We start from the raw sequence: 23,062 nt of genomic DNA on the forward strand, positions 1-23,062 counted from the left end.
TCTAAAGAAAGTCAGGAAATCGATAAACTGGCTAATTTTAAGTAACTTTTGTTTTATAGAGTTTTTTCACTAAGTCAATACTTTTTGAGTTATTTGGCAGTGAATATGTTTATTTTTTCAACAAAATAACCACGCTTTTGGACGGTTTTTCGCAAATAACTCAAATAGTAACTATTTTGTCGAAAAAACATTTTTAGCAAAAATATAGCCTGTAAAAAATTAAAAAAAATGGTGTACATATCACGTCTTCACACCTAGTAGAAGCAAAGTTATAGCTAATGAAAAATAGGTTCATATTCGTCAAATTCCAAATGAAATACTTTAACGTGAAATAGCCAAAAATGAAGCACATTTCGGGGAAAGCTCATTACAACTTATTTAAAGTGTTTAAAAGAAGCTTCATTTTTGTTTTTTAAAAAAATTTCTAGCATCAAAATTAAACAAGTTACGCTCAAAATAAAGTTAGTCCCTTTTTGTTTTGGTAAAAAAATCGAGAAAATCACCCCCAATTAGTATCTTAAATGAACGTTACGACTTCACAACTTTCTTGACTCGTGTATATATTGTTTATATGATCTGTAAGTTTCATCGGTTCAAAGTCCTTATTATTGAAAGGGCTGTAGTTAAAAGGGGTTGAACGAGTCACTGATCACGAATCTATGCAAATTTAGAAACACCAAATCTTAATCAATTTTTGTCTAACACAAAACAAAAAAATACATGATATTCAGAAAAGCAATGCTGACTTTTTTGTTTTTCGAGATTTTTGGTATCTCGTAACAATTTTTAAGTTATTTTGAAAAAAAGCATATTTTTCAAAATTTAAATTTTTAAAAATTTTAATTTGAAACCAAATTTTTTCAAAAATGAGCACTTTGAATCGATGAAACTTACAGACCATATAAACACAACATAAGTAAAATAATTTGTGGAGCGGTAATGATTAATTTCATTTAAGTTTCTAATAAGGGGGTGGTCTTCCCGATTTTTTTTTGCAAAAACAAAAGGGACCAACTTTATTTTGAGCGTAACTTGCTTAAATTTAATGCTAGAAACTTTTTGTAAAAACAGAAATAAAGCTTTTTTAAACACTTTAAAAAAGTTAAAATGGGTTTTCCCAAAGAAGTGCTTAATTTTTTGGATATTTCACGTCGAAATATTCTATTTGAAATTTGGTGAATATGAATCTATTTTTCATTGGCTATAACTCTGGTTCTACAAGATCCAGAGACCTAACGCGTACACCATTTTTTTTTACTTTTTTATAGGCTATATTTTTGCTAGGAACGTTTTTTTCGACAAAATACTTACTTTTTGAGTTATTTGCGAAAAACCGTCTAAAAATGTGGTTATTTTGTTGAAAAATGAACATATTCACTAGCAAATAACTCGAAAAGTGTTGACTTGGCGAAAAAGCTCTATAGAACAAAAGTTACTTAAAATTAGTCAGTTTACCCATTTCCGGACTTATTTTGGACATATATTTTTTCACCCCCAAGAGGGGGTCAAAGTCACCCCCAGGGCAAAAGCACACATCGGCACAATATCACTTTTTTTCTTTGACATGTAAGCTATACGTATGCCAAATTTCATGTCAATCCAAGCGGTTCTTTAAAATTTAGAGCAAAAACCGTGAGAGAATGGACTATATATGGATATTCCTCGTTTTTTCCTTAGGTATAAAAATCTTAGAAATCGTTTTTGAACTTTTTCAATCCTTTCTATTATCAAGACTTACTAAGTACTACATATTTTAATTTTTCTTGTGTTTTGTGTACCACCGCAAATAATGATACTATGTATCACCAGTGGTACATGTACCACAGATTGAAAACCGCTGCCTAATCTATTTGTCTGTTTATTTGTCTCAGGCTCCAACTCTCGTTTATAGCAGAAAACCCAAATATTTAAACTGTTCGACTTGTTCGATTTCTTCTCTAGCTACATATATCTTTGCGTTTGGGTAATTATTTCTACCTATAATCATTGTTTTTGTCTTCTTGATATATTTTCAAACCCAAAAGCTTCACTTGCAAGAGTTAGATAATAATCTAAAAGGCATTGAAGATATTCGATCCTATCTGCCACTATCACTGTGTCATCGGCATACCTGATGTTGTTAATTAATATGCCATTTACTCTAATACCATTATGTATTAGAGGCTGCCACTGCTTCTGCGAAGGCTTTTTCTGCATATAAGTTAAACAACATTGGACAAACTACACAACCCTGCCTTACATCTTTTTAATTGAGAAACCTTCTGTTTCGCTGAAATTTTAAGGATATACTGTTGCTGTCCTGTTCCAATATAGATCATCGAATGCTTTCTCATAATCGATGAAACAGATAAAAACATTTTTTCTTTGGTCTAAACAATTCTGTATTAATAACAAATAAATAATATTAATGAATAAATATTTAAATTTATATAATAAGTCATCATCATCATCAACTAGCCTATATTTGTCCACTGCTGAACGTAGGCCTCCCGTAAAAATTTCCACCTATTTCTATCTTGAGCTTCTTGCATCCAATTTGTGGTGATGCGCTTGATATCATCCGTCCATCTAGTCGGTGGTCGTCCTCTGCTTCGATATGCCTCCTGCCTTGGTCGCCATTCCAGAATCTTTTTGGTCCATCTGTCATCCGTCAGTCTGGCAACATGTCCTGCCCAAGCCCATTTAGCCATGGCTATTCTTTCAACTGCCTCCGTGACTCCTGTTCTTCTTCTTATTTCTAGGTTTGGTACTTTATCTCTGATGGTAATACCTAACATTGATCTTTCCATAGCGCGTTGTGTAACTCTTATTTTATTTATTGTTCTTTTTGTCAGAGTTAGTGTTTCTGCACCATATGTAAGAACCGGCAAAACACACTGGTCAAAGACCTTTCTTTTTAAACAAACTGGAATATTAGACTTGAAAATGTTATTTAATCTACCGAAGGCAGCCCATGTAATAAGTACATTTAATAAAAACATCCATCTATTCTTTTATTTTTCCACTTTTAACATTTACTCTACACACATTTATCACAACTAGGTAACTCTCTTTGGATATCTTGGGTTGGGATTCTCACACTCCAGACCCATCTTAACTATCATCAGGTGTGGGATAATAAGTGGACACCAGTTGCTGTGCCAACTTTTCCGCGAGCTCTTGAGTACACGCTACCAGAGCTCGCCTGGACATTATTTTTAAATCGCCTCCTGACGGATCTATGACTACACCGCCCGCTTCCCGTACGATCAATATGCCGGCCGCCATGTCCCACACGTGGATGCCAAACTCGAAGTACGCGTCAGCACCGCCTGTTGCTACCATCGCGAAGTTAAGAGCAGCTGATCCGAGTGCCCTATACCTAAAACAAAATATTTTTTTTCAAAAATTTACGCTAGTACACTGAATACAGGGTGTTTCAATAATAATTGTCCATATACTAACTGGAGAAACCTTAGCACAAAATACGAAGATTTAACCTAAAACACTTAAATAAAATGTGGTTCCTTACTGAGTTACAGGGTGTTTTATCTAAAAATTTAAAAACTATTTTTGCTCAGCATTTTAAAACTATTCGACATATCCTTTTCATACTTGGCAGGAAGTATAGGTACTGTACAAACTACTAAATTATGTTAAACAAACGTTTCCGGCTGTTACCAGAGGCGTACGACGGGGGACAGTGAATGGTTGACCCTTTCCAAATTCTACGTCTCTGGTGGAATTGCTATTTTAGTTCAATTTTTGAATTCTCCAATACTTTCTATGAAAATAATATACTCTTCATAAGTAACGATAAAGTCATTAGTTTTCAAGATTTTTGAAATTAAAAATGAAACGACACGGTTATTTTGATTAATGTATTGTGTCGCTTCATTTTTAATTTCAAATATCTCGAAAACTAATCACTTTATCGTTACGAATGAAGGGTACATTATTTACATAAAAAGTATTGGAAAATCAAAAAATTACACTACAATAGCAATTTCGTCAGTGGCGTAGAATTTGGGAAGGGTCAACCAGTCACTATCCCCTGTCGTACGCCTCTGGTAGTAGCTAGAAACGTTTATTTATCTTAATTTAGTAGGGTGTACAGTACCTACACTTTCTCCCAAGTATTATAAGGATACGCCAAATAGTTTTAAAGTACTGGGTACAAATAATTTTTAAATTTTAATCATATGAATCACATCATAAATTAATCAAAATAACTGTGCAGTTTCATATTTAACTTCAAATATCTCGAAAACTAATGACTTTATCATTACCAATGAAGAGTATATTATTTACGTAGAAAGTATTGTACAATCTAAAAATGGCACTAAAATAGTAATTTCTCCAGTGGCGTAGAATTTAAGAAGGGTCGACCATTCACTATCCCCTGTCGTACGCCTCTGGTAGTAGCTAGAAACGTTCGTTTATCATAATTTAGTAGGGTGAATAGTAGTCGCACTTTCTGCCACGTATGAAAAGTATATGTCAAGTAGCTTTAAAATGCTGAGCAAAAATAATTTTTAAATTTTTAGATAAAACACCCTGTAACTGAGTAAGGAACCACATTTTGTTTAAGTGTTTTAGGTTAAATCTTCGTATTTTGTGCTAAGGTTTCTCCAGTTACTATATGGACAATTATTAATGAAACACCCTGTATAGCTAGTACACTGATACCAGCAGAAAATCAGTGGCCCTCTGATTGCCCTAGAGAACCTACTGTCTTACTCGCTGAAGTCAAAGATTTGCTCTAATTCTTTGTTTTCGTTATCTTGATATGTTTCATTTCTATCGTCTATTGTGTCATTTCTAAATTTGTTTTCATAGTATGAATGTGTATGAATTTGTTTTCATAGCGGAATGTGATAGCTATATGCTTATCATCAGTGGCATAAAGTCTACTCCGGGATAATAGAAAGGAAGCTCAGGAAAGAATTGGAAGGAAAACCAGAAGAAGAACAAGCTGCTTTTAGGAAGGAAAGAGGAACAACATATAATATATACATACTGAGAAATATAATTGAAAGGAAAAACGAAATAGGAGAAGACATATATATTACGTTTATAGATATTAAAGCTGCTTTTGATTCTATAAATAGAGAAGTAATATGGTCAGTAATGGAAGACCTGCAAATCCCGCAAAAGATAGTAAGCGTGGTAAAAAGTACATATATAAACGTACTTGCTAAAGTACAAATAAACCGAAACAGATTGCCAATAATGAACCTAAGGAGCTCTCAGTCTCAGCTCAGTTTTGTTTATATTAGTAATGGATAGAGTAATGAAGAGCGCTAAAAGAAGGTCAAGGCAATTACAGTAACAATAGGGTACAGGAATTTAGCACCAGTGAGAATGGAGGGATTACTATATGCAGATGACCTAGTAATAATAGCAGACAATATAGAGAAAATGCAAAAATTAATCGATATCTGGGTGGAAGAAATAGAAAATTTCAAAAAGGAGGTAAATGTAAAGAAAACGAAGACCATGATAGTAGCCCAAAAGGAAAGGGTAAAAGGGTAAACCAAACGATATTTACGTGCAAAAACGAAATAATAGAAACAGTCTCGACGTTTGAATACCTGGGAGTAATAATATCAGAGGATGGAAAGCTAGATCAAGAAATCTCATAAAGGGCGAAAAAAAAAAACAAATAAGATCTACTATGCACTAAATAAAACAATATTTGGAAAGGATAAGAAAGAAAGAAATAGATAAAAAAATAAAACTGAAGGTATACAATGCAATATCTGCACCAACTTTAATTTATGCAAGTGAGACATGGGTAAACAATGCAAAAATAGACAGTTATAAGTAAAAAATTATAAATAATAAACAACACAAAAATAACAAAAATAAACGCAGCGGAGATGAAGCAGCTGAGAAAAATGCAGGAAAAACGAAATTGGACAGAAGAAGAAATGAAGATATTAGACAAAGACTGAAACAGGAATCGATAATAACCAAGATCCAAAAAAGAAAATTAAAATGGTATGGACACATTAACAGAATGGACCAAGGAAGACTATCAAAGCAGGTGATGGAATCAAAAAGATATGGTAAAAGGAGGAAAGGGAGGCCAAAGAAGAGATGGATCGATCAGATTATAGAAATTGGACAGGAAAAAGGAAAAACACATCAACAAACGAAAGAGTTAGCAAAGGACCGCAAGAAATGGAAGATATGGATAGAGAATGAATAAAACCTCTGACGCCCCTGAGGGGCATAAGGAGTTTCGAGAAAGAAGAAGTTTTCATAGTATTCTTTCCATACTTTAGCTATCTGTTCTGGATTTGGTTTGTTGTATCCCTTACGGCTGTTATTTCTTTATGTTTTCCTATCTTCATATGTCTGATTGTTGTCCAAAAGCTTCTATTATTTGTTACATAGTTTTCCTGTAATTCTTCTCAAAACTCTTCCCACGTCTTTGTTTTTGCTTGTCTTATGGTGTTTTTCGCTAATCGTCTCAGCCTTTAGTATTCTTCTTTATCTTCTTCCAGCTCGGTTTTAATGTATTTTTTCCATGCTATTTTCTTTTTCTTCACTGCTGTTTTAACTTCATTGTTCCACCATCTCGTCCTTTTATGGTGTTTGTTATGTTTTCTGATTCCACATATTTCTATTGCGGTAGACTTTATAACTACTTTAACCCTAGAAGAACCAAGGAGGGTTAAAAAGTATCTACAACATTGCATTACATCCGATTTTCTAAATACCTTTGTTCCTAAAAATCTCAAACAATTAGTAGTTGTCGGCGCACTACTGCCCTATTAGATGGCATAATTAGCATTTCTATAATTTAATTCATTTCCTCATACTTTTATAAAAACTTGACAGTGGACTATAAATAATCTCCTTGAATACAAAATCCACGAGGAAAATAAACTTCCTGTAGCTGGCTGTATACCATAAATCACAAAAATACCAGATTTTTGTAAAAGGTATATTTTAAAATACCCTAAAAAAGGGTCACAATACAAAACGTTGTAATATACGTTAAATAAGGGTCACAATACAAAAAACTCCTTGAATACCCTCAACACCATACCAAAATGGAAAGGGACGATTTCATTCATGTGTCAAATTAGCAAAATCTAAAGAAAAAAGGCCAATAAGCGGGCAAAAACAACCATAGTTTGTTCAAAATGCAAGTATGTATGGGTTAAGCACAGCAAGAAGTCAAAAATGTTTCTGTATGCTACGATGATGACAAAGAACGACACAACAAATCAGAAAGATGTTACCCGTGTTGAGCTGCCCCCCCCCCACTTGCAAAAATCAAAAAACAAATATTCCTGATTTATGAGCTATTTATGAGCTCTCATATTCCGCAAACTAAAAATTTTGAGCTCGTTCCACTGAGCAGGAAATTGATACTTAAGTGGGGGGCTGAGTCAGCCCCCCCACTACTTAAAAATAGGAATATTGAATTGGTTTTTGCGGCAGAATTACGAGCTATTTATGAGCTCTTGAAATTATATAGTTTCGATTTTTGAGCTCATCCCCTTCACCCCCAAACAACCCTTTAATTGATTTAACTTAAGAGAAAAATGCTGAGAAAACTTAAAATATATCGTATTGCGGATATAATTCTTATAGCTTATATACTCTAAGAATAAACTATTAAATCACGTGCATTTCGATTATTGAGCTACAACCCCTTCGCAAGAAAACCACCCTATCTTCCCGGCTTAAGAGAAAGTTGTACTTAAAATGCATTAAACTAATTATTTGGCGACTACATATCATTGAATAATTTATAAGCTTCCAAATTACGCTCATTTAGATCAGTAAATTGCAATTTATTTTGCATAGGGCTTTTCATCGATTGTCATTTGTTTCGAGCTTGTCATGTGTCACATAATATTAATATATCTATGTCATACGTCTTTGGTTTGTATCATTGGTATACGCCAATAACGTATGACGTAGATATATTAATATTGTGTGACACATGACAGAAGCTCGAAACAAATGACTGTGAATGAAAAGCCCTATAGTGCAGTCACTGAAGGTAAAAATCAACGATTACCTTCAATTTCGGTGAACCTTCATCGATTTTCACGAAAATTGGTCAGTGGTTAGAGGATACGTCAAGAAACAAAGGTGACATGGTAACACATTGCGCCTTTACCCTGAGGGTGGATACTGCCCCTTCTCGGGGGTGAAAATTATTTTATTAAAAATAACTGCACAAATCAATAAAAGAACAAATTAAAAGCAAAATTTATTATAGAAAGTTAATAAAATAAGTCAATACTTTTTAAGTTATTAAAGATCAAATATTTTAATTATTCGTGAAAAAAATGCATGTTATGAAGCGGTTTTTCGTAAATCACTGAAAAACTGTAAGTTTTTACAAAAAAGTTAATAGTAGTTTAATTCGTATAGCTTATATTAAGAATAAACTCTTAAATCACGCGCCTTTCGATTATAGAGCTACAACCCCTTCGCAAGAAAACCATCCCATATTCCCGGCTTAAGAAAGAATTGTACTTAAAATAATTTAAATTAATTATTTGGCGACTACATATCGTTTAATAATTTATGAGGTAAACCTTCGATTTCGGTAAATCTCCATTCATTTTCACGAATTAACAATAACAACTTGGGGTTTTAACCTGGGGTATATGTCACCCCTTCTCGGGGGTGAAAATTACTTTATTAAAAATAACCCCACAAATCGAGAGAGGGACAAATTGTAAGCAAAATTTGTTATATAATGTGATTAAAATAAATCAATACATTTTGAGTTATTAAAGATCAAATATTTTAATTTGTGTGAAAGAAAATGCATGCTTTAAAGCGATTTTTCATAAATAACTCAAAAACTGTAAGTTTTTACAAAAAAGTGTTCATCACTAAAATTGAAGCTAATAAAAAATATAATAAATTGCTTACTTGAAAAACCCTTTAATGTTAATTTAAAGTAAGTTATTGGTAATTAAATGTATATTTTTTTCTGCGACTGTTTAAATCTAAGGATTCAAGCTTAAATAACGGGAAAGAGATACATTTTATAACACTTAGGTACTAAATACTTGTCAAAGTACTTACAAATACCTATCAAAAATGAGCTCCAGAAAAAGTTGATAGCATCAAAATCCGCTCACCAATTTTCGTGAAAATGAATGGAGATTTACCGAAATCGAAGGTCATAGTTGATTTTTACCTTCAGTGACTGCACTATAGAAAGGAAATGGCAATTCAATAATTGAGATGCGTATATTTTGCGAGCTCATAAATTATTAAACGATATCTAGCCGCCAAATAATTAATTTCAATTATTTTAAGTACAACTCTCTCTTAAGCCGGGAATATGGGATGGTTTTCTTGCGAAGTGGTTGTAGCTCATTAATCGAAAGGCGCGTGATTTAAGAGTTTATTCTTAGAATATAAGCTATACGAATAAAACTACTATTAACTTTTTTGTAAAAACTTAGTTTTTCAGTGATTTACGAAAAACCGCTTCAAAACATGCATTTTTTTCACGAATAACTAAAATTTTTGATCTTTAATAACTTAAAAAGTATTGACTTATTAATAACTTTATATAATAAATTTTGCTTATAATTTGTTCTTTTATAGATTTGTTCAGTTATTTTTTATAAAATAATTTTCACCCCCGAGAAAGGGCGAATTTCCACCCTCAGGGTAAAGGCGCAAGGTTGTACTATGTCACCTTTGTTTCTTGAGGTATCCTCTAACCACTGACCAATTTTCGTGAAAATCGATGAAGGTTCACCGAACTTGAAGGTAATCGTTGATTTTTACTTTCAGTGACTGCACTATACAAAATAAATTGCAATTTACTGATTTAAATGCGCGTAATTTGGAAGCTTATAAATTATTAAATAATATGTAGTCGCCAAATAATTAATTTATTGCATTTTAAGTACAACTTTCTCTTAAGCCGGGAAGATAGGGTGGTTTTCTTGCGAAGGGTTTGTAGCTCAATAATCGAAATGCATGTAATTTAATAGTTTATTCTTAGAGTATATACGCTATAGGAATTATATCCGCAATACGATATATTTTAAGTTTGCTCAGCATTTTTCTCTTAAGTTAAATCAATTAAAGGGTTGTTTCGGGGTGAAGGGATGAGCTCAAAAATCGAAACTATATAATTTCAAGAGCTCATAAATAGCTCGTAATTCTACCCCAAAAACCGATTAAATATTCCTACTTTTAAGTAGTGGGGGGGTAGGGGGTGGGCTCCACTAAAGTATTAAATTCCTGCTCAGTGGAACGAGCTCAAAATTTTTAGTTTGCGGAATATGAAAGCTCATAAATAGCTCATAAATCAGGGCTATTTGTTTTTTTAATTTTTGCAAGTGGGGGGGCCAGCTCAACACGGGTAAATATGTTTATTTTTTAACCAAGAGGAGTGAACTAAAAAGTCAGAGTCACACACAAGAAAGTCACTAGAAAACTCACCAAATACATCTTCTTTTTGGGTTGATCACGTCGGCCCTCAACGGTAATCCATACATATTATATTATATTAATACATCGCTAAAGAGTTCTAAAAACAACTGCTTTTTATATAAAAGCAGACTAAAAATCTAAAAATTAAAGGAATAACACAGAAAACACAAAAAACCACCGATATAGCTTATTTATTAACCTATGAAATGCCAATAATGTCAAAATTTGATAAATGTCATTAGTGTCAAAATTTTATAACAGTGGAGTAAACTTTCCTGCGGTTGGACCAATTACAAACAAGCATTACAGGGCGGTAAATTTGAATCACTCCTCTTGGTTAAAAAACAAACCATAATAACACAGAACCATAAATTTGAAACTGTATCCACCTTTAGCTACTTGGGAGCAACAATAGGGAAAACTGGAAAAGAGAGAACAGAGGAAAGAATTCTGAAAGGCAAAAAAAACATATGGAATGAATAGAAATCTACTGAGAAGCAAAACCCTAAGTAAGAAAACCAAGATGAACCTATATCAAGCCTGTCCTCACTTACGTCTCAGAAACATGGATGATGAGGGAATGAACGAGATGTGGCCATCAACACCCATTTATAACCAAAGGCTGGATGGAGTGAGGAGAAGAAGTAGACCCAGGGCACGATTTAAGGACCAGGTGGAAGACAACTTATGAGTGTTAAGAGTATGACACTAGAAAAGAAGGGCGAAGGGTTTAAAGGAATGGAAGCTCATCCTAGAATAGGCCAAGACCCACTTGATGATAGTTTTATTTGATTTTTTTAAACGATTTTAACAAACCACTGTATTCATGAGATGTCCCTTGAATTGACTTATGCCACTTTCATTTTCACTGCATCACAAGTATTAGAAAGAAATAGGGCCCTGAAAAAAGGACACGAGAAGAACTATATATCTCCAATACTTACCCGTGAACTTGTGGTAATAGCTTCAAATAATTTTCATTAACTGTCTTCATCTTTTCAACATCCCTAGCAGTACCGCATTCAAACATAATCAGCGCATCACTCAGTGCCTTAGTGTTAGAGACATGTATACGCTCGCCATTATAGAAAGCTCCCTTTCCACTTCTGGCAGTGAACATTTGGTTCAACATGGGATTGAAAATAATACCTATTTCTGGTTTTTGGTTTATAAAAAGGGCGATGGAAATGCATGAGTGTGGAAAAGCGTGGACAAAATTCATCGTCCCATCGATTGGATCTATTATCCATGTTGGTGTGTCTGTCAATTTAACTGGTGTTCCGGAAGCTACTGATTCTTCTCCAATGAATTTGTGGTCTTTGAATGCTTTAGATAAACCGTCAATAAGTAACTTTTCGACTGCTTGGTCAGTTTCTGTGACCAAATCGATGTCACTGGATTTTTGTTCTACTTTTTTGCTCCTGTTATGTACTTTTTCGTTTATCATCTAAAAATAAAGATAAATATATACTTAGTTGAGTTATTTCTCCTAAACTATTTACATTAGCACTGGAAGATGTTTTCAAAACAATGGAATGGACAAAATGAATGGACCAAAAATAAATTTTACCACAACAAAAACAATGACAAACACACAAGATAATAGAAACGTTATACTAAACAAAACCACAATAGAAGCGGTTAATGATTATATATATTTGGGACAGATAATAAAAATAAATAAGGAAAACCAAACGACGGAGGTAAAAAGAAGGGTCAGATTAGCCTGGGCAGAATTTGGGAAATTAAAATGGGTCTTAAAAAATAAAAAGATACAATACTAAAAAACAAGAGTGTTTGACTAGTGCATACTCCCAATTCTCACATGCGCATGCCAAACATGAACCTTGACCAAAGCTAATATGGATAAAATAATGAAGACACAAAGAGCCATGGAGAGAGCAATGTTAGGAGTAAAATTAACAAACAAAAAGCAAAACAACTGGGTAAGAAATAAAACAAAATCAAAGACGCAGGAGAACATAATATAAGGCCAGGCTAAAATAGAGCTTCGCAGGTCATAACGCCAGACAAACGGACAAAAGGTGGAATACCACGATACAATAATGGAGACGACGGACAGGAAAGAGAGCAAGAGGATGACCCCAGATGAGATGGATAGATGACATAAGAAGAAGAAGACTATACAGTGTGTCCACGGATGGGGTGCCCAAGAGGAAAAACTTTTATTTTCAATTTTAGCGAAACATGTCATTCTTGATAAAATGTTTTGCTTGTTCTAAAACCCCATAAAATGAAATAAAATTCAAGTTTTTCAAATCCTGCTTATTTTTATAGCCAATTTTATGTAAATCCCTATAAATTTTTGCACTAAGTTCGAAATTGTAACAATAATAACTTGGGAGAACAACCCTTTCACTTCTCTGGATTATGAAGCCAGACTTTGTCGTTCTCCTTTAATCATCAAATTATTTATTAATTAAATAATTATTAATCCAATAATTTTAATAAAGAAATTTATCACAAAATAAATTCTTTATTGAACGCTTAACATTGTCGAAAAAAATGACAATTCGCAAATTATTTATCGGAGTTGACAGTTACTAAGCTACATTGTGGCTTGGCAACACTAGATTATTGTTACGATTTCGAACTTGAGCAAAAATTTACATAAAATGGGATTTACATAAAATTGGCTACAAAATTAAGCAGGATTTGAAAAACTTGAATTTTATTTCGTTTTATGGGGTTTTAGAACAAGCAAAACGTTTTATCAAGAATGGCATTTTTCGCTAAAATTGAAAATAAAAAAGTTTTTCCTCTTGGGCACCCCAACCGTGGACACACTGTATTTGTATAGCTGAGTATCAAAATTGTAGACACTAAATTCCATGAAATAGTGATGACCATTTTGAGTCATTCTTGATCTTCCAGTGGCATACAAATTCCTTTTAAGAGTGAGAGGTAGCTCTACTTAGATTGAAGAATTTTTACATATTAGGTACAGTCGGAAAAATGAAAGAATACCCATGAACGATCATATCAAGCACATATTTTGGATTTACTGCCTTTTTCTATAAATAACAAACGAGAGAGATAGATTATTAAGTGTTGTCCTCATAATAATAATAAGCAAAAACGTTATCCAAGGCATACTCAGTTACATATTTATAATTGACAGAGTGAGACGGCGATACAATTGTTCAACGTAGTTATATTAATTTAGTAGAAAATTTAAACTCAAACTTGACTATTTCTGTACTTCTAATGTCATTCTTAGAAAAATATTCAACATGAGTAGAGATAATGATTGTATAAACTACTATTCGAGTAATTGTGCTGGTCAACTATAATCTGACTGATTCGATTTCTGTCACTTTGACAGTGAAACTGGGTTAGGTTCGGTAGAGTTTATAAATTTTAACAATTAGTCGTATTTACTTGAATAAACTCAGTTCTTTTAAGAGCTATTTTGATATTATATTATATTTTTGGTTTGGTAAGTATTTATTTAATTAAAATACGTCAATAAAATTTGTAAGTGATCATCTGTCAATATGGTTAACTTCTGTCTATGAGTTCGCCAAACGTGTACATATTAATCTGACTTTTCAATCATAGTGTATGAAATTACAGATTAGTATATCTTTACGAATGTACATTTTATTTGCAGATAATGTCTGGAAAATGATCTGTATACCTAATGATCTGAATTCATTAAGTTTACTTTCATTTTAAATCACTTAATGCAGCTGAAATAAACGACATTTTTTAAATTCCTGTTACTATTTACGTCCACTGGCAACTTTAACATGGAGAAATTCATAATACTATTTGCTTACTCATTGTTTTTGTATTATTAATCTATATCAAATAATGAATTACGGTAGTAATAGTAACGTTTATCACCAATAAATATATATTATTATATCAGAAAAATAATAACATCACAAAAAAATTTTGACACATTCTTACATAGCGAAAAATCGTACGGTGGGGTAGTAGTCACATCCGTTTATTTTCAGTATTAACTTAGTGTAGACTAGAAATTTTTGATTTGATTCGTATGCATATTATCTATGACGCATGCGTATTCTTTCATTTTTCCAACTGTATGTACTACTTTTCTCTCCCTACTATCTAAACGAATTTATGCAATCAGCCATAATGCAACGGAATAATTTAAATATTGACTTAGATATAATATTTCTAAAGGTATATTGTAGTTAGAATTTTGCATGGGAGTCATTTTATCACGTATATTAGATATATATGTTAGATTGTGCTGACCTGATAGTCAGCAATCTTGATAATGACTGTGTTATTGCTATTATTGAAAGATATCAGTAATATAGTTAACCTGAAGCAGTTAATACATCTTTACAGAGTTCTGACAAATATAGAAGGCAAAAATAGTCAAAGGAAACGTCAGCAAAATTTTTTGGAAGGTGAAAAAACTACTATATACAACATGTATTGAGGACTCTCTGAAAGGAATGAAAATATGTCAGTCAATGACGTTGTCACGATATGTATTGATTTGACTAAAGTGTCTGCGAGAAGTATTCACATGATTCTAAAACAATTGAAACAAATAACCAGAGGAAGAAAACATATTCAGCTTGAAGAGGATATTCAGCTATTCGGACTATTTTTTTTTAATGAAATACCAACCCTAAGCAAAGTCACAGAAGAAATAGATTCCTACGAGATGACACCCAAAATATCACAACCTGTGAACATTTAGACCAGTGGTTCCCAATCTTTTATGTCTGGCGACCCACCTTCCTTTTCATATACGCGACCCACCCCTCACTCATGATGATAGAATAAAATAAAGAACACAGTCACTGTACACTACTCAGCTACTGTAAGAGCCACGCCGCGACCCATCTGAAATCTGCACGCGACCCACTAGTGGATCGCGACCCACCGGTTGGGAAACGCTGATTTAGACAAATAAACATTCAATATAGGAAGAAAGTAGGAACAGTTTAGAGAAGAGAAAGAGCAGATATTATTTTGTGGCAGAGACATTACTTGAAAAACTCCAAGTCTATAGTTTTAAAGGAAAAAAAATCTACTTTTTAGACAAAACTGACTAAATCGAGGCCATAAGTACTGTCTAAAGGTGTGGTAAAGATATTTAAGTTTATTAAACATTGACAAGCCTTTATTGAATGGTTAACACCAGGGGGTAAAGAAGGACAGAGACTCATTTTAACATGGTGATTGAGGTTTCTTTGTATAACAGCTTGTTTTCTTTCAATTTTTGTACGGCTCTGTTATGTAATATACTTGATAGACTGACAATTAAATGTGGATTCGGTTAAACAACTTTATTTAATGTACATTACCCATACAGTGCCACAATTAACTTTATATAGTCTAGTCGGATATAATACGTATGTTCCCTAACCACTAGCTTGGATAACTAACGTCGAAAATGACACACACTGTCAGTCCTGCTAAGTGTTACCCATCATTTCCATCTGTAACTAACTTAACACTAACAGATATACAACATTTCCTTCCCTACTAAACTAAAGGTCTAATCTAACACGTTTTTTGCCTATCCTGGAACTACGTCTCAGGGACGTTTCAGTTCCAGGTGAATTTACTGCACAGTCACCACTAACTGCTTGTGACAGGCTACTACTAGGGTGTGCCTCTGTTTGGATGGATGGAGATTTTACCTGTATCAAATTTCCTTTGTCTTGTTCATCCGAATTTGGAATTTTAGCTATAGGAACCATGTCATTGCCTACATTTGCATGTGATACTGGTAAAAGCTCCGTACATTTTTCAACATCCAAGTTTACACGTGTGTTAGTTAATTTTCTTAAATTATTCACATGTTTATACATAATTTTATCATCTACCTTTACAAAATATGTAGTTGCACTTACACATCTTACAATAACCCCTTCTACCCATTTGTCCTGAACATATGGACCTAATTTGCCCACTAACACTTTTTCACCTGTAGTAAAGACATCTGGTTTTACATAGTCAACATTTTTGTTGAACATAACTTTCCCTTCCTTTCTGGGTTTTAAAAGGTCAATTCTGGTTCTAGGTTTAACTTTGAAGACAATTTCATTGGGACTTAACCCAGTACTAGCACTTGGTGTATTTCTATACTTAAATAGGAAATTTACCACTTGCTGCTCCATAGTGAGCTCCGACTGTTGAATGGAACATTTTTCCAATGCAGCTTTGACTGTTTGAACATGTCTCTCTGCACACCCATTTGACTGAGGGTGATATGGTGGACTTTTTAGAATGGTTATTCCATTGTTTTGACAAAATCTTGTAAATTCAGTAGCGTTAAACGGTGGACCATTATCACTCACCAGCATAACTGGCAGACCCATCAAAGAGAAAGTTACCTTCAACTTGTCTAAGGTGTGTAATACTGAAGTACCCTTTTTCATAACATGTATATCAACCCACTTTGATTTAGAGTCTACAATAATTAAAAATGTACAATTGTTTTTATAAAAAAAATCAACATGTATTCGTTCAAATACATTTTCAGTTTTAGGCCAAGACACTAAAGCTTTTTCAGAATTATTTTGCGTTATCTGACATACCTGACAACTATTGATCATTGTCTCAATATCCTGTTGCAACCCCGGCCACCACACTACTGCTCTAGCTAACATTTTAGACCGTACGATACCTATATGTCCTTCATGAATTAATTCCAAAATACTTTCACGTAATACAGTGGGGATTACCACCCTTATACCTACCATCAAACATTGACTTTCAATAGAAAGTTCATTTCTTTTCAAGAAATATGGTTTAAGTTCACCATCTCCACATTTATTTGGCCAACCTGTTTTTACAAAATCCATCACCTGTAACAAAATACCATCTTTTGATGAGACTTTAGCTACATCCTCATATGAAATAGGTAAATCCTCTGTTAAATTAAATGAATTAATTGAACTATCAATACCAGTTACGTCACTCAAAGGTAATCGTGATAACATGTCTGCCTCATACATCTTTGACCCCTTTCTATATTCTATAGTATAGCTATAGGCTGATAAAATGACATTCCATCTAGTAATCCGTGAAGCAGACAATACTGAAATATTGCGATCTGGGTTAAAAAGTATTTTTAACGGTTGATGGTCTGAGACCAAAATAAAAGATCTACCATAAATAAATTTATGAAATTTTTTAACGCAAAAGATAATAGCCAAGGCTTCACGTTCTAATTGTGAATAGTTTTTTTCAGCCTTACTGAGGGAACCTGAAACAAAAAATATTGGCTTCTCCTGACCGTTACTTTCTCTATGACTCAACACACCTCCCACTCCATAAGCACTTGCATCACATGCTATCACTATGGTTTTATTTGTATCATAATGTGCGAGGACATCATTTTCACAAATTAATCTTTTACTTTTTTCAAATGCTTCAATACACTCCTTATTTAATGAAAATTCTTGACCTCTCTCCAAAAGTTTATACAAGGGCCTTAACTGACTTGATAACATAGGTACAAATTTACTATAAAAATTTATTAGACCCAAATATGAACGTAACTGTGTCAAATCTCTGGGTTCTGGAGCATCTACAATGGCCCTTAACTTTTCTTTAGTAGGATGTATACCATCTTTATCTATTAAATGTCCTAAATACTCAACCTGATTTTCAAAAAATCTACACTTGTCTACATTTAGTTTTACATTAAACTCAGATAATTTACTTAATACTTTACCTAAAATTTCCTTTGCATGTTCCAAAGAACTACCAGCAATCAAAACATCATCCAAGTACACACTAACACCTTGTATACCACAGAGAATTTGGTCTATAACAGATTGAAACAAAGCTGGTGCACAAGCAATTCCATATGTAAGCCTAGTATACCTAAACATACCCATGTGAGTGTTAATGGTAAGATATTTTTGAGAATCTGAATGCACCTGAAGTTGTTGGTATGCTCCAGACATATCTAAAACACAAAAAATCTTTCCACCTGCTAAACTCGCAAAAATGTCTGCTGGTATAGGAAGAGGATATTGATTTACATTCAAGACCTTATTTACAGTGACTCGAAAATCCACGCAGATTCTAACATCATTTCCACATTTTTTTGGGACTATTACTATGGGCGAGGCCCATTCTGAAAAACTAACTGGTTTTAGAATCCCAACTTTAATCATTTGGCCCAACTTTTCCTCTACTTTGTGTTTTAATGCATATGGCATCGAATAAGGTTTTCTAAAAATAGGCGTAGCATCTTTTTTAATACTAAAATTAATTTTAAATTTCTTAATAGGGTTACACAAATTATTGTCAAACACTACTGGAAATTTGAGTTTCAACTCACTGACAGTATTTGAGCCTTGAAGGAAATTTACAAATCCAGATGAAAACTTCTGTTGCCACCCAGGAAACAGGACATTGAGCCAATTTCTACCCAATAAGGGGGTAAACTGCTTTGGAGATTCTATTACTGTTAGTGGCAATATAAAATTATTATTATCTAATTCAACCTTGACATTACATTCTCCAATAGCTTTAATACCTTGCCCTGAAACCACATTTAACTTATAACTTACAGGACTTAATTTTACCTGATTACCGAACATTATTTTGTAACCATCTGCAGATATTACTGACTTACAAGCTCCAGTATCAACCTCAAAATCAATATATAACTCACCATTTAATAATAGTTTTAATTTGTGTGGCGCCCCTGAAGCTTCATCTTTTAACATATTCAACTTCCACAAATCTTCATTGAGTTCGTTACACTGAAACACGCTGTCACTTTCACTTTCTTCTACAACCCCTATGGTAGATGAATTCTTCTTGTTTGGACATAATCTCTTAACATGTCCCACCTTAGAACACCCGTAACACTTCCACCTAGACGCTGGACAATCTCCTTTCTCATGCTTCCTTCCACACTTAGGACATTTTACCTTATCACTGCTAGACTGCTGGAAGCCAGATTTTTTTAAGCTATTGACATTACTGCTTGTGTCCGCTAAACTCCTAACCTGTTTTTGGGCTAGTTCCGATGCTTGGGCTATCTGACATGCATTAGCAAATGTCAGACCTGCTTCCGCAAGCAATTTTTTTTGAATACCTTCATCCATCATGCCACAAACAAACCTGTCTCTCAGTGCATCCTCTAAAAATTGCCCAAAATTACATGTGCTGGATAACTTCTTCAGTTCCACCATGTAATCACTAACTGACTGATTCACTTTTTGTTGGCAGTTATAAAACACAAATCTCTCATAAATTTCTGACACAGGTGGCGCATAATGAAGAATTAACTTGCTTTTTATTTCAGCATATGTTAATTCTGTTGGTTTTTTTGGGGCCACCAGATTTTTGAGAGTCTGATAAACCATAGGACCTGCAAGTGTAATGAACAGGGAGATCTTCATATTTTCATCTACCTTATTGACTATGAATAGGTGCTCTAGTCGTTCTAAATACGAATTGAAATCTTCCCCACCTGTTTCATTAAACTGCTCAATGTTTCCTACTAATGCCATGACTTTTTCCTTGGACATCAACAAAAAAAAAACAAGGTTACGTCACCCTAACCTTACTGTTACAGCCCGAAGCTCTCTTTCCTTGTCTAAGGACCGAGTCACACCACGATCACTTGCCACTGTCACTGATCGCTGACAAACTGTACTGTGGTTTGGTTATCCTGCCAACTGCGACCATAACCTTAAAACGAGCACATGTGACATGTGAAAACTTTTAAGTTGTTTAAGACCGACCTCGTCGCCAAATGTTATGTAATATACTTGATAGACTGACAATTAAATGTGGATTCGGTTAAACAACTTTATTTAATGTACATTACCCATACAGTGCCACAATTAACTTTATATAGTCTAGTCGGATATAATACGTATGTTCGCTAACCACTAGCTTGGATAACTAACGTCGAAAATGACACACACTGTCAGTCCTGCTAAGTGTTACCCATCATTTCCATCTGTAACTAACTTAACACTAACAGATATACAACAGGCTCCTTCCTCGATGACTGCCCTTGATGACTCCTTCCTCTATTGAAATGTTATCTTTCTCTCTTTTGTCATCCATGTCTTCGAGTTCGATTTCTGCTTCTTGCAACTTTATCTTACTTCCTATACCTATTTAGTCCACCCTCAAAATTATCTGACCATCTTTCTTGTATATGATCCTGATCACTAATGTTTCCCCCTTTTATGTTTCTAACTATGGATAGTCTAGGTTTGAATTCTTTTCTGTTCTGGTTAACCTCCTTGTAGAGTTTTGTTGTTTCCATTTGTGTGTTATACTTCCTAGTTCTTCCAGTTGGTTTTCTATATGCTCCTTCTTGTTTTTTGTCCTTTAATGGTATTGTAAATTAACAAGTTTTCACTATTGAAGTGACGAAAACCCTCATATTTTTCAAGAACAGCATACAGAACATTCACAAAAGTCTGTCTGGGCAGGTAGTCTTGGAAATGCAAATGTTGGGCCTTTATGTACTAAAGAAACCTTACTATACTAAATTTACAATCAATATGCAGTAGAAATAAACAAACCAAGACAGGCTAAATGCTACTAGGATCACTACCAAATCATAATTTATATATATAAATTCAGGTTCAAAACGTCCTCTGATGTTATCCGATGCCTTGTTGCCAATATCTTCTATCATTGCAGTTTTCATCTTCTAATCCTCGTACACTCATTGATCGTCTTACTCCTTGTATCCATGTCGTTCTTGGCCTTCCTCTTTTCCTGTTGTCTGTAGATATCCATTTCATAATTTTCTTTCGCAGTCTCTCCTCACCCATTCTTTGAACATGTCTGTATCAAGTTAATTGTTTCTTCTCAATGCATTCTACGACCGTTTCCTGTAAATTCATTTTTCGCTTTATTTCCTCATTTCTAACCTGGTCCAATCTTGATGTTCTACTTGCTCTTCTTGGGCGTCCATCTCAGTAGCTTTTATTTTTCTTTTTTGCTGTTCCCTTATTCTCCATGTTTCGCATCCGTATACCAATGTGCTCTTAATCATGGTGTTGTATCTCATTTTTCTTTGTTTCCCTATCTCGGTACTCCACAAAACTCTGTTTAATGATTTAATTATCGTTCTTGCTTTCTTTATTCTCCTCTTAATTTATGCATCGTTTGTACCTTTCTTGTTGAAATTAATTTTCAAATAAGTACTTATATTCATCACAGCTCGTTATTTTCTGATTATTGTCCAATATCATATCAGTTGAATCCTATTATTAATGTGTGTTTAATGGCATAAATATTGTGTTTTTTCTACATTCATCTGCAGTCCCTATTTTTCGTATTCTTCCTTCAATTTGCGAGTCATATATTTAAAATCTTCTTTATCGTTTGCATATATAATCTGATCGTCTGCAAACTGAAGGGTGTAGAGACAGGTGTTGTCGTCGATTTGGATGCCCATTCCACTGCATTTGCTTTTCCATATTGTAAGGGCTTTGGCGACATAGGTGAATCATAATTTACCATGTATATAATATATTGTAAATCCCAAATCATGATTTTCAAAGTTTATACGTTGTAAATTATGATTCGGGAGTGATCCTAGTAGCATTTAACATGTCTTGGTTTGTTTATTTCTACTGCATCTTCAATGTAAATTTAGTATAGGTAATCTGTATCTTATTCTGTTTGAAGAGACTATCAATTCTCTGTTGAGCTAGAAACAAAAATTTAATTTCTGTTGAAGTTGACTATCTTTAGAAATATTCTCCTAACTTAGAGCAACCAAACATCTGAAAACAAAGCATGGCTTCAATAGTCAACACATTGTGAATAATATTGTGGCAAATGAATTTATGTGGTTTGTGGAATTATTGTTTACTATTTCCTATCATAAGCGGTTTCTGCAGAATGTTATCTTTAAAGATAAGTTGTTGAATGTAATGATACACTTTAATATTTTCATAATTAGTGAGAAATATTATGTAATTTAGACTAGAAATTTCTCTATTTACTTTAATTGGAGTATAAAAAATACTTTGACCTTGAGTGTACACTTACAGCAAATAAGAGAGATAATACTTCACCTGCAACTGCAACTTGTTAAAGATTAGTAATATGACAATCAATAATCAAAAACCAAAATTAACTCATTTCCATTCACGTCTAAAGAAAACATAATTCAGTAATGCTTGTATAATTATCAATTACCGAATTTTTTATATTTCTTCTTTATTAACAATATAAAATTAATTTTATTTAAGAAATTAATGTGGACAGTTATTTTTTATGCTTTGTAACTTGCGATCTTTATTCAAAAGCTAACTAAAAAGGGATTCAAATGTACCTAATTACGCAAAGGAAGACAAAAAAATAACTATCTCAACCCTCGTCATTTATTACAAAAGAAATTAGAAATTAAAAACGCAAAATGAAAATAATTATTATTTCAATTCTTACCTTCCCTGCTTCTTTGACAAGCTTCATAACAGTATCATAATACATTTCTGTATTTGTCTCACCCATTGTTCTAATAAAAATATTATTACTTTTATTTATATTTAAATATAAATTACAGATACGATATGCCCGCCTTGTCACTGTGGGAAAAACGAATGAAATAAACATTAAATTTTTTAATTAGGCAATCCAAACCACGTGACTATTTTGACGTTTAAATGGCGGTCGTATG

General features: G+C 33.4%; 1 protein-coding gene across 2 annotated transcripts; it reads right to left on the reverse strand.

Annotated features, from left to right (window-relative positions):
* Positions 1–2,967: 2,967 nt before the first annotated feature.
* LOC126886730 (inositol monophosphatase 1-like) lies at positions 2,968–23,014 on the reverse strand. 2 transcript variants are annotated; one of them, XM_050653740.1, is made up of 3 exons: positions 22,831–23,001; positions 11,364–11,866; positions 2,968–3,361 (listed from the first exon to the last, which is right to left on the reverse strand). In XM_050653740.1, the coding sequence occupies exons 1-3, from the start codon at positions 22,996–22,998 to the stop codon at positions 3,094–3,096; spliced, it is 939 nt and encodes a 312-aa protein (XP_050509697.1). In that variant the 5' UTR covers positions 22,999–23,001; the 3' UTR covers positions 2,968–3,093. The 2 variants fall into 2 exon arrangements, with proteins under 2 accessions (XP_050509697.1, XP_050509696.1); XM_050653739.1 differs by lacking the exons at positions 2,968–3,361; positions 11,364–11,866 and adding an exon at positions 15,705–22,163 and having other exon boundaries at positions 22,831–23,014.
* Positions 23,015–23,062: the final 48 nt, after the last annotated feature.

This window comes from Diabrotica virgifera, chromosome 6, assembly GCF_917563875.1.
Source record: "Diabrotica virgifera virgifera chromosome 6, PGI_DIABVI_V3a".
In the NCBI taxonomy this organism is placed as follows: Eukaryota; Metazoa; Arthropoda; class Insecta; order Coleoptera; family Chrysomelidae; genus Diabrotica; species Diabrotica virgifera.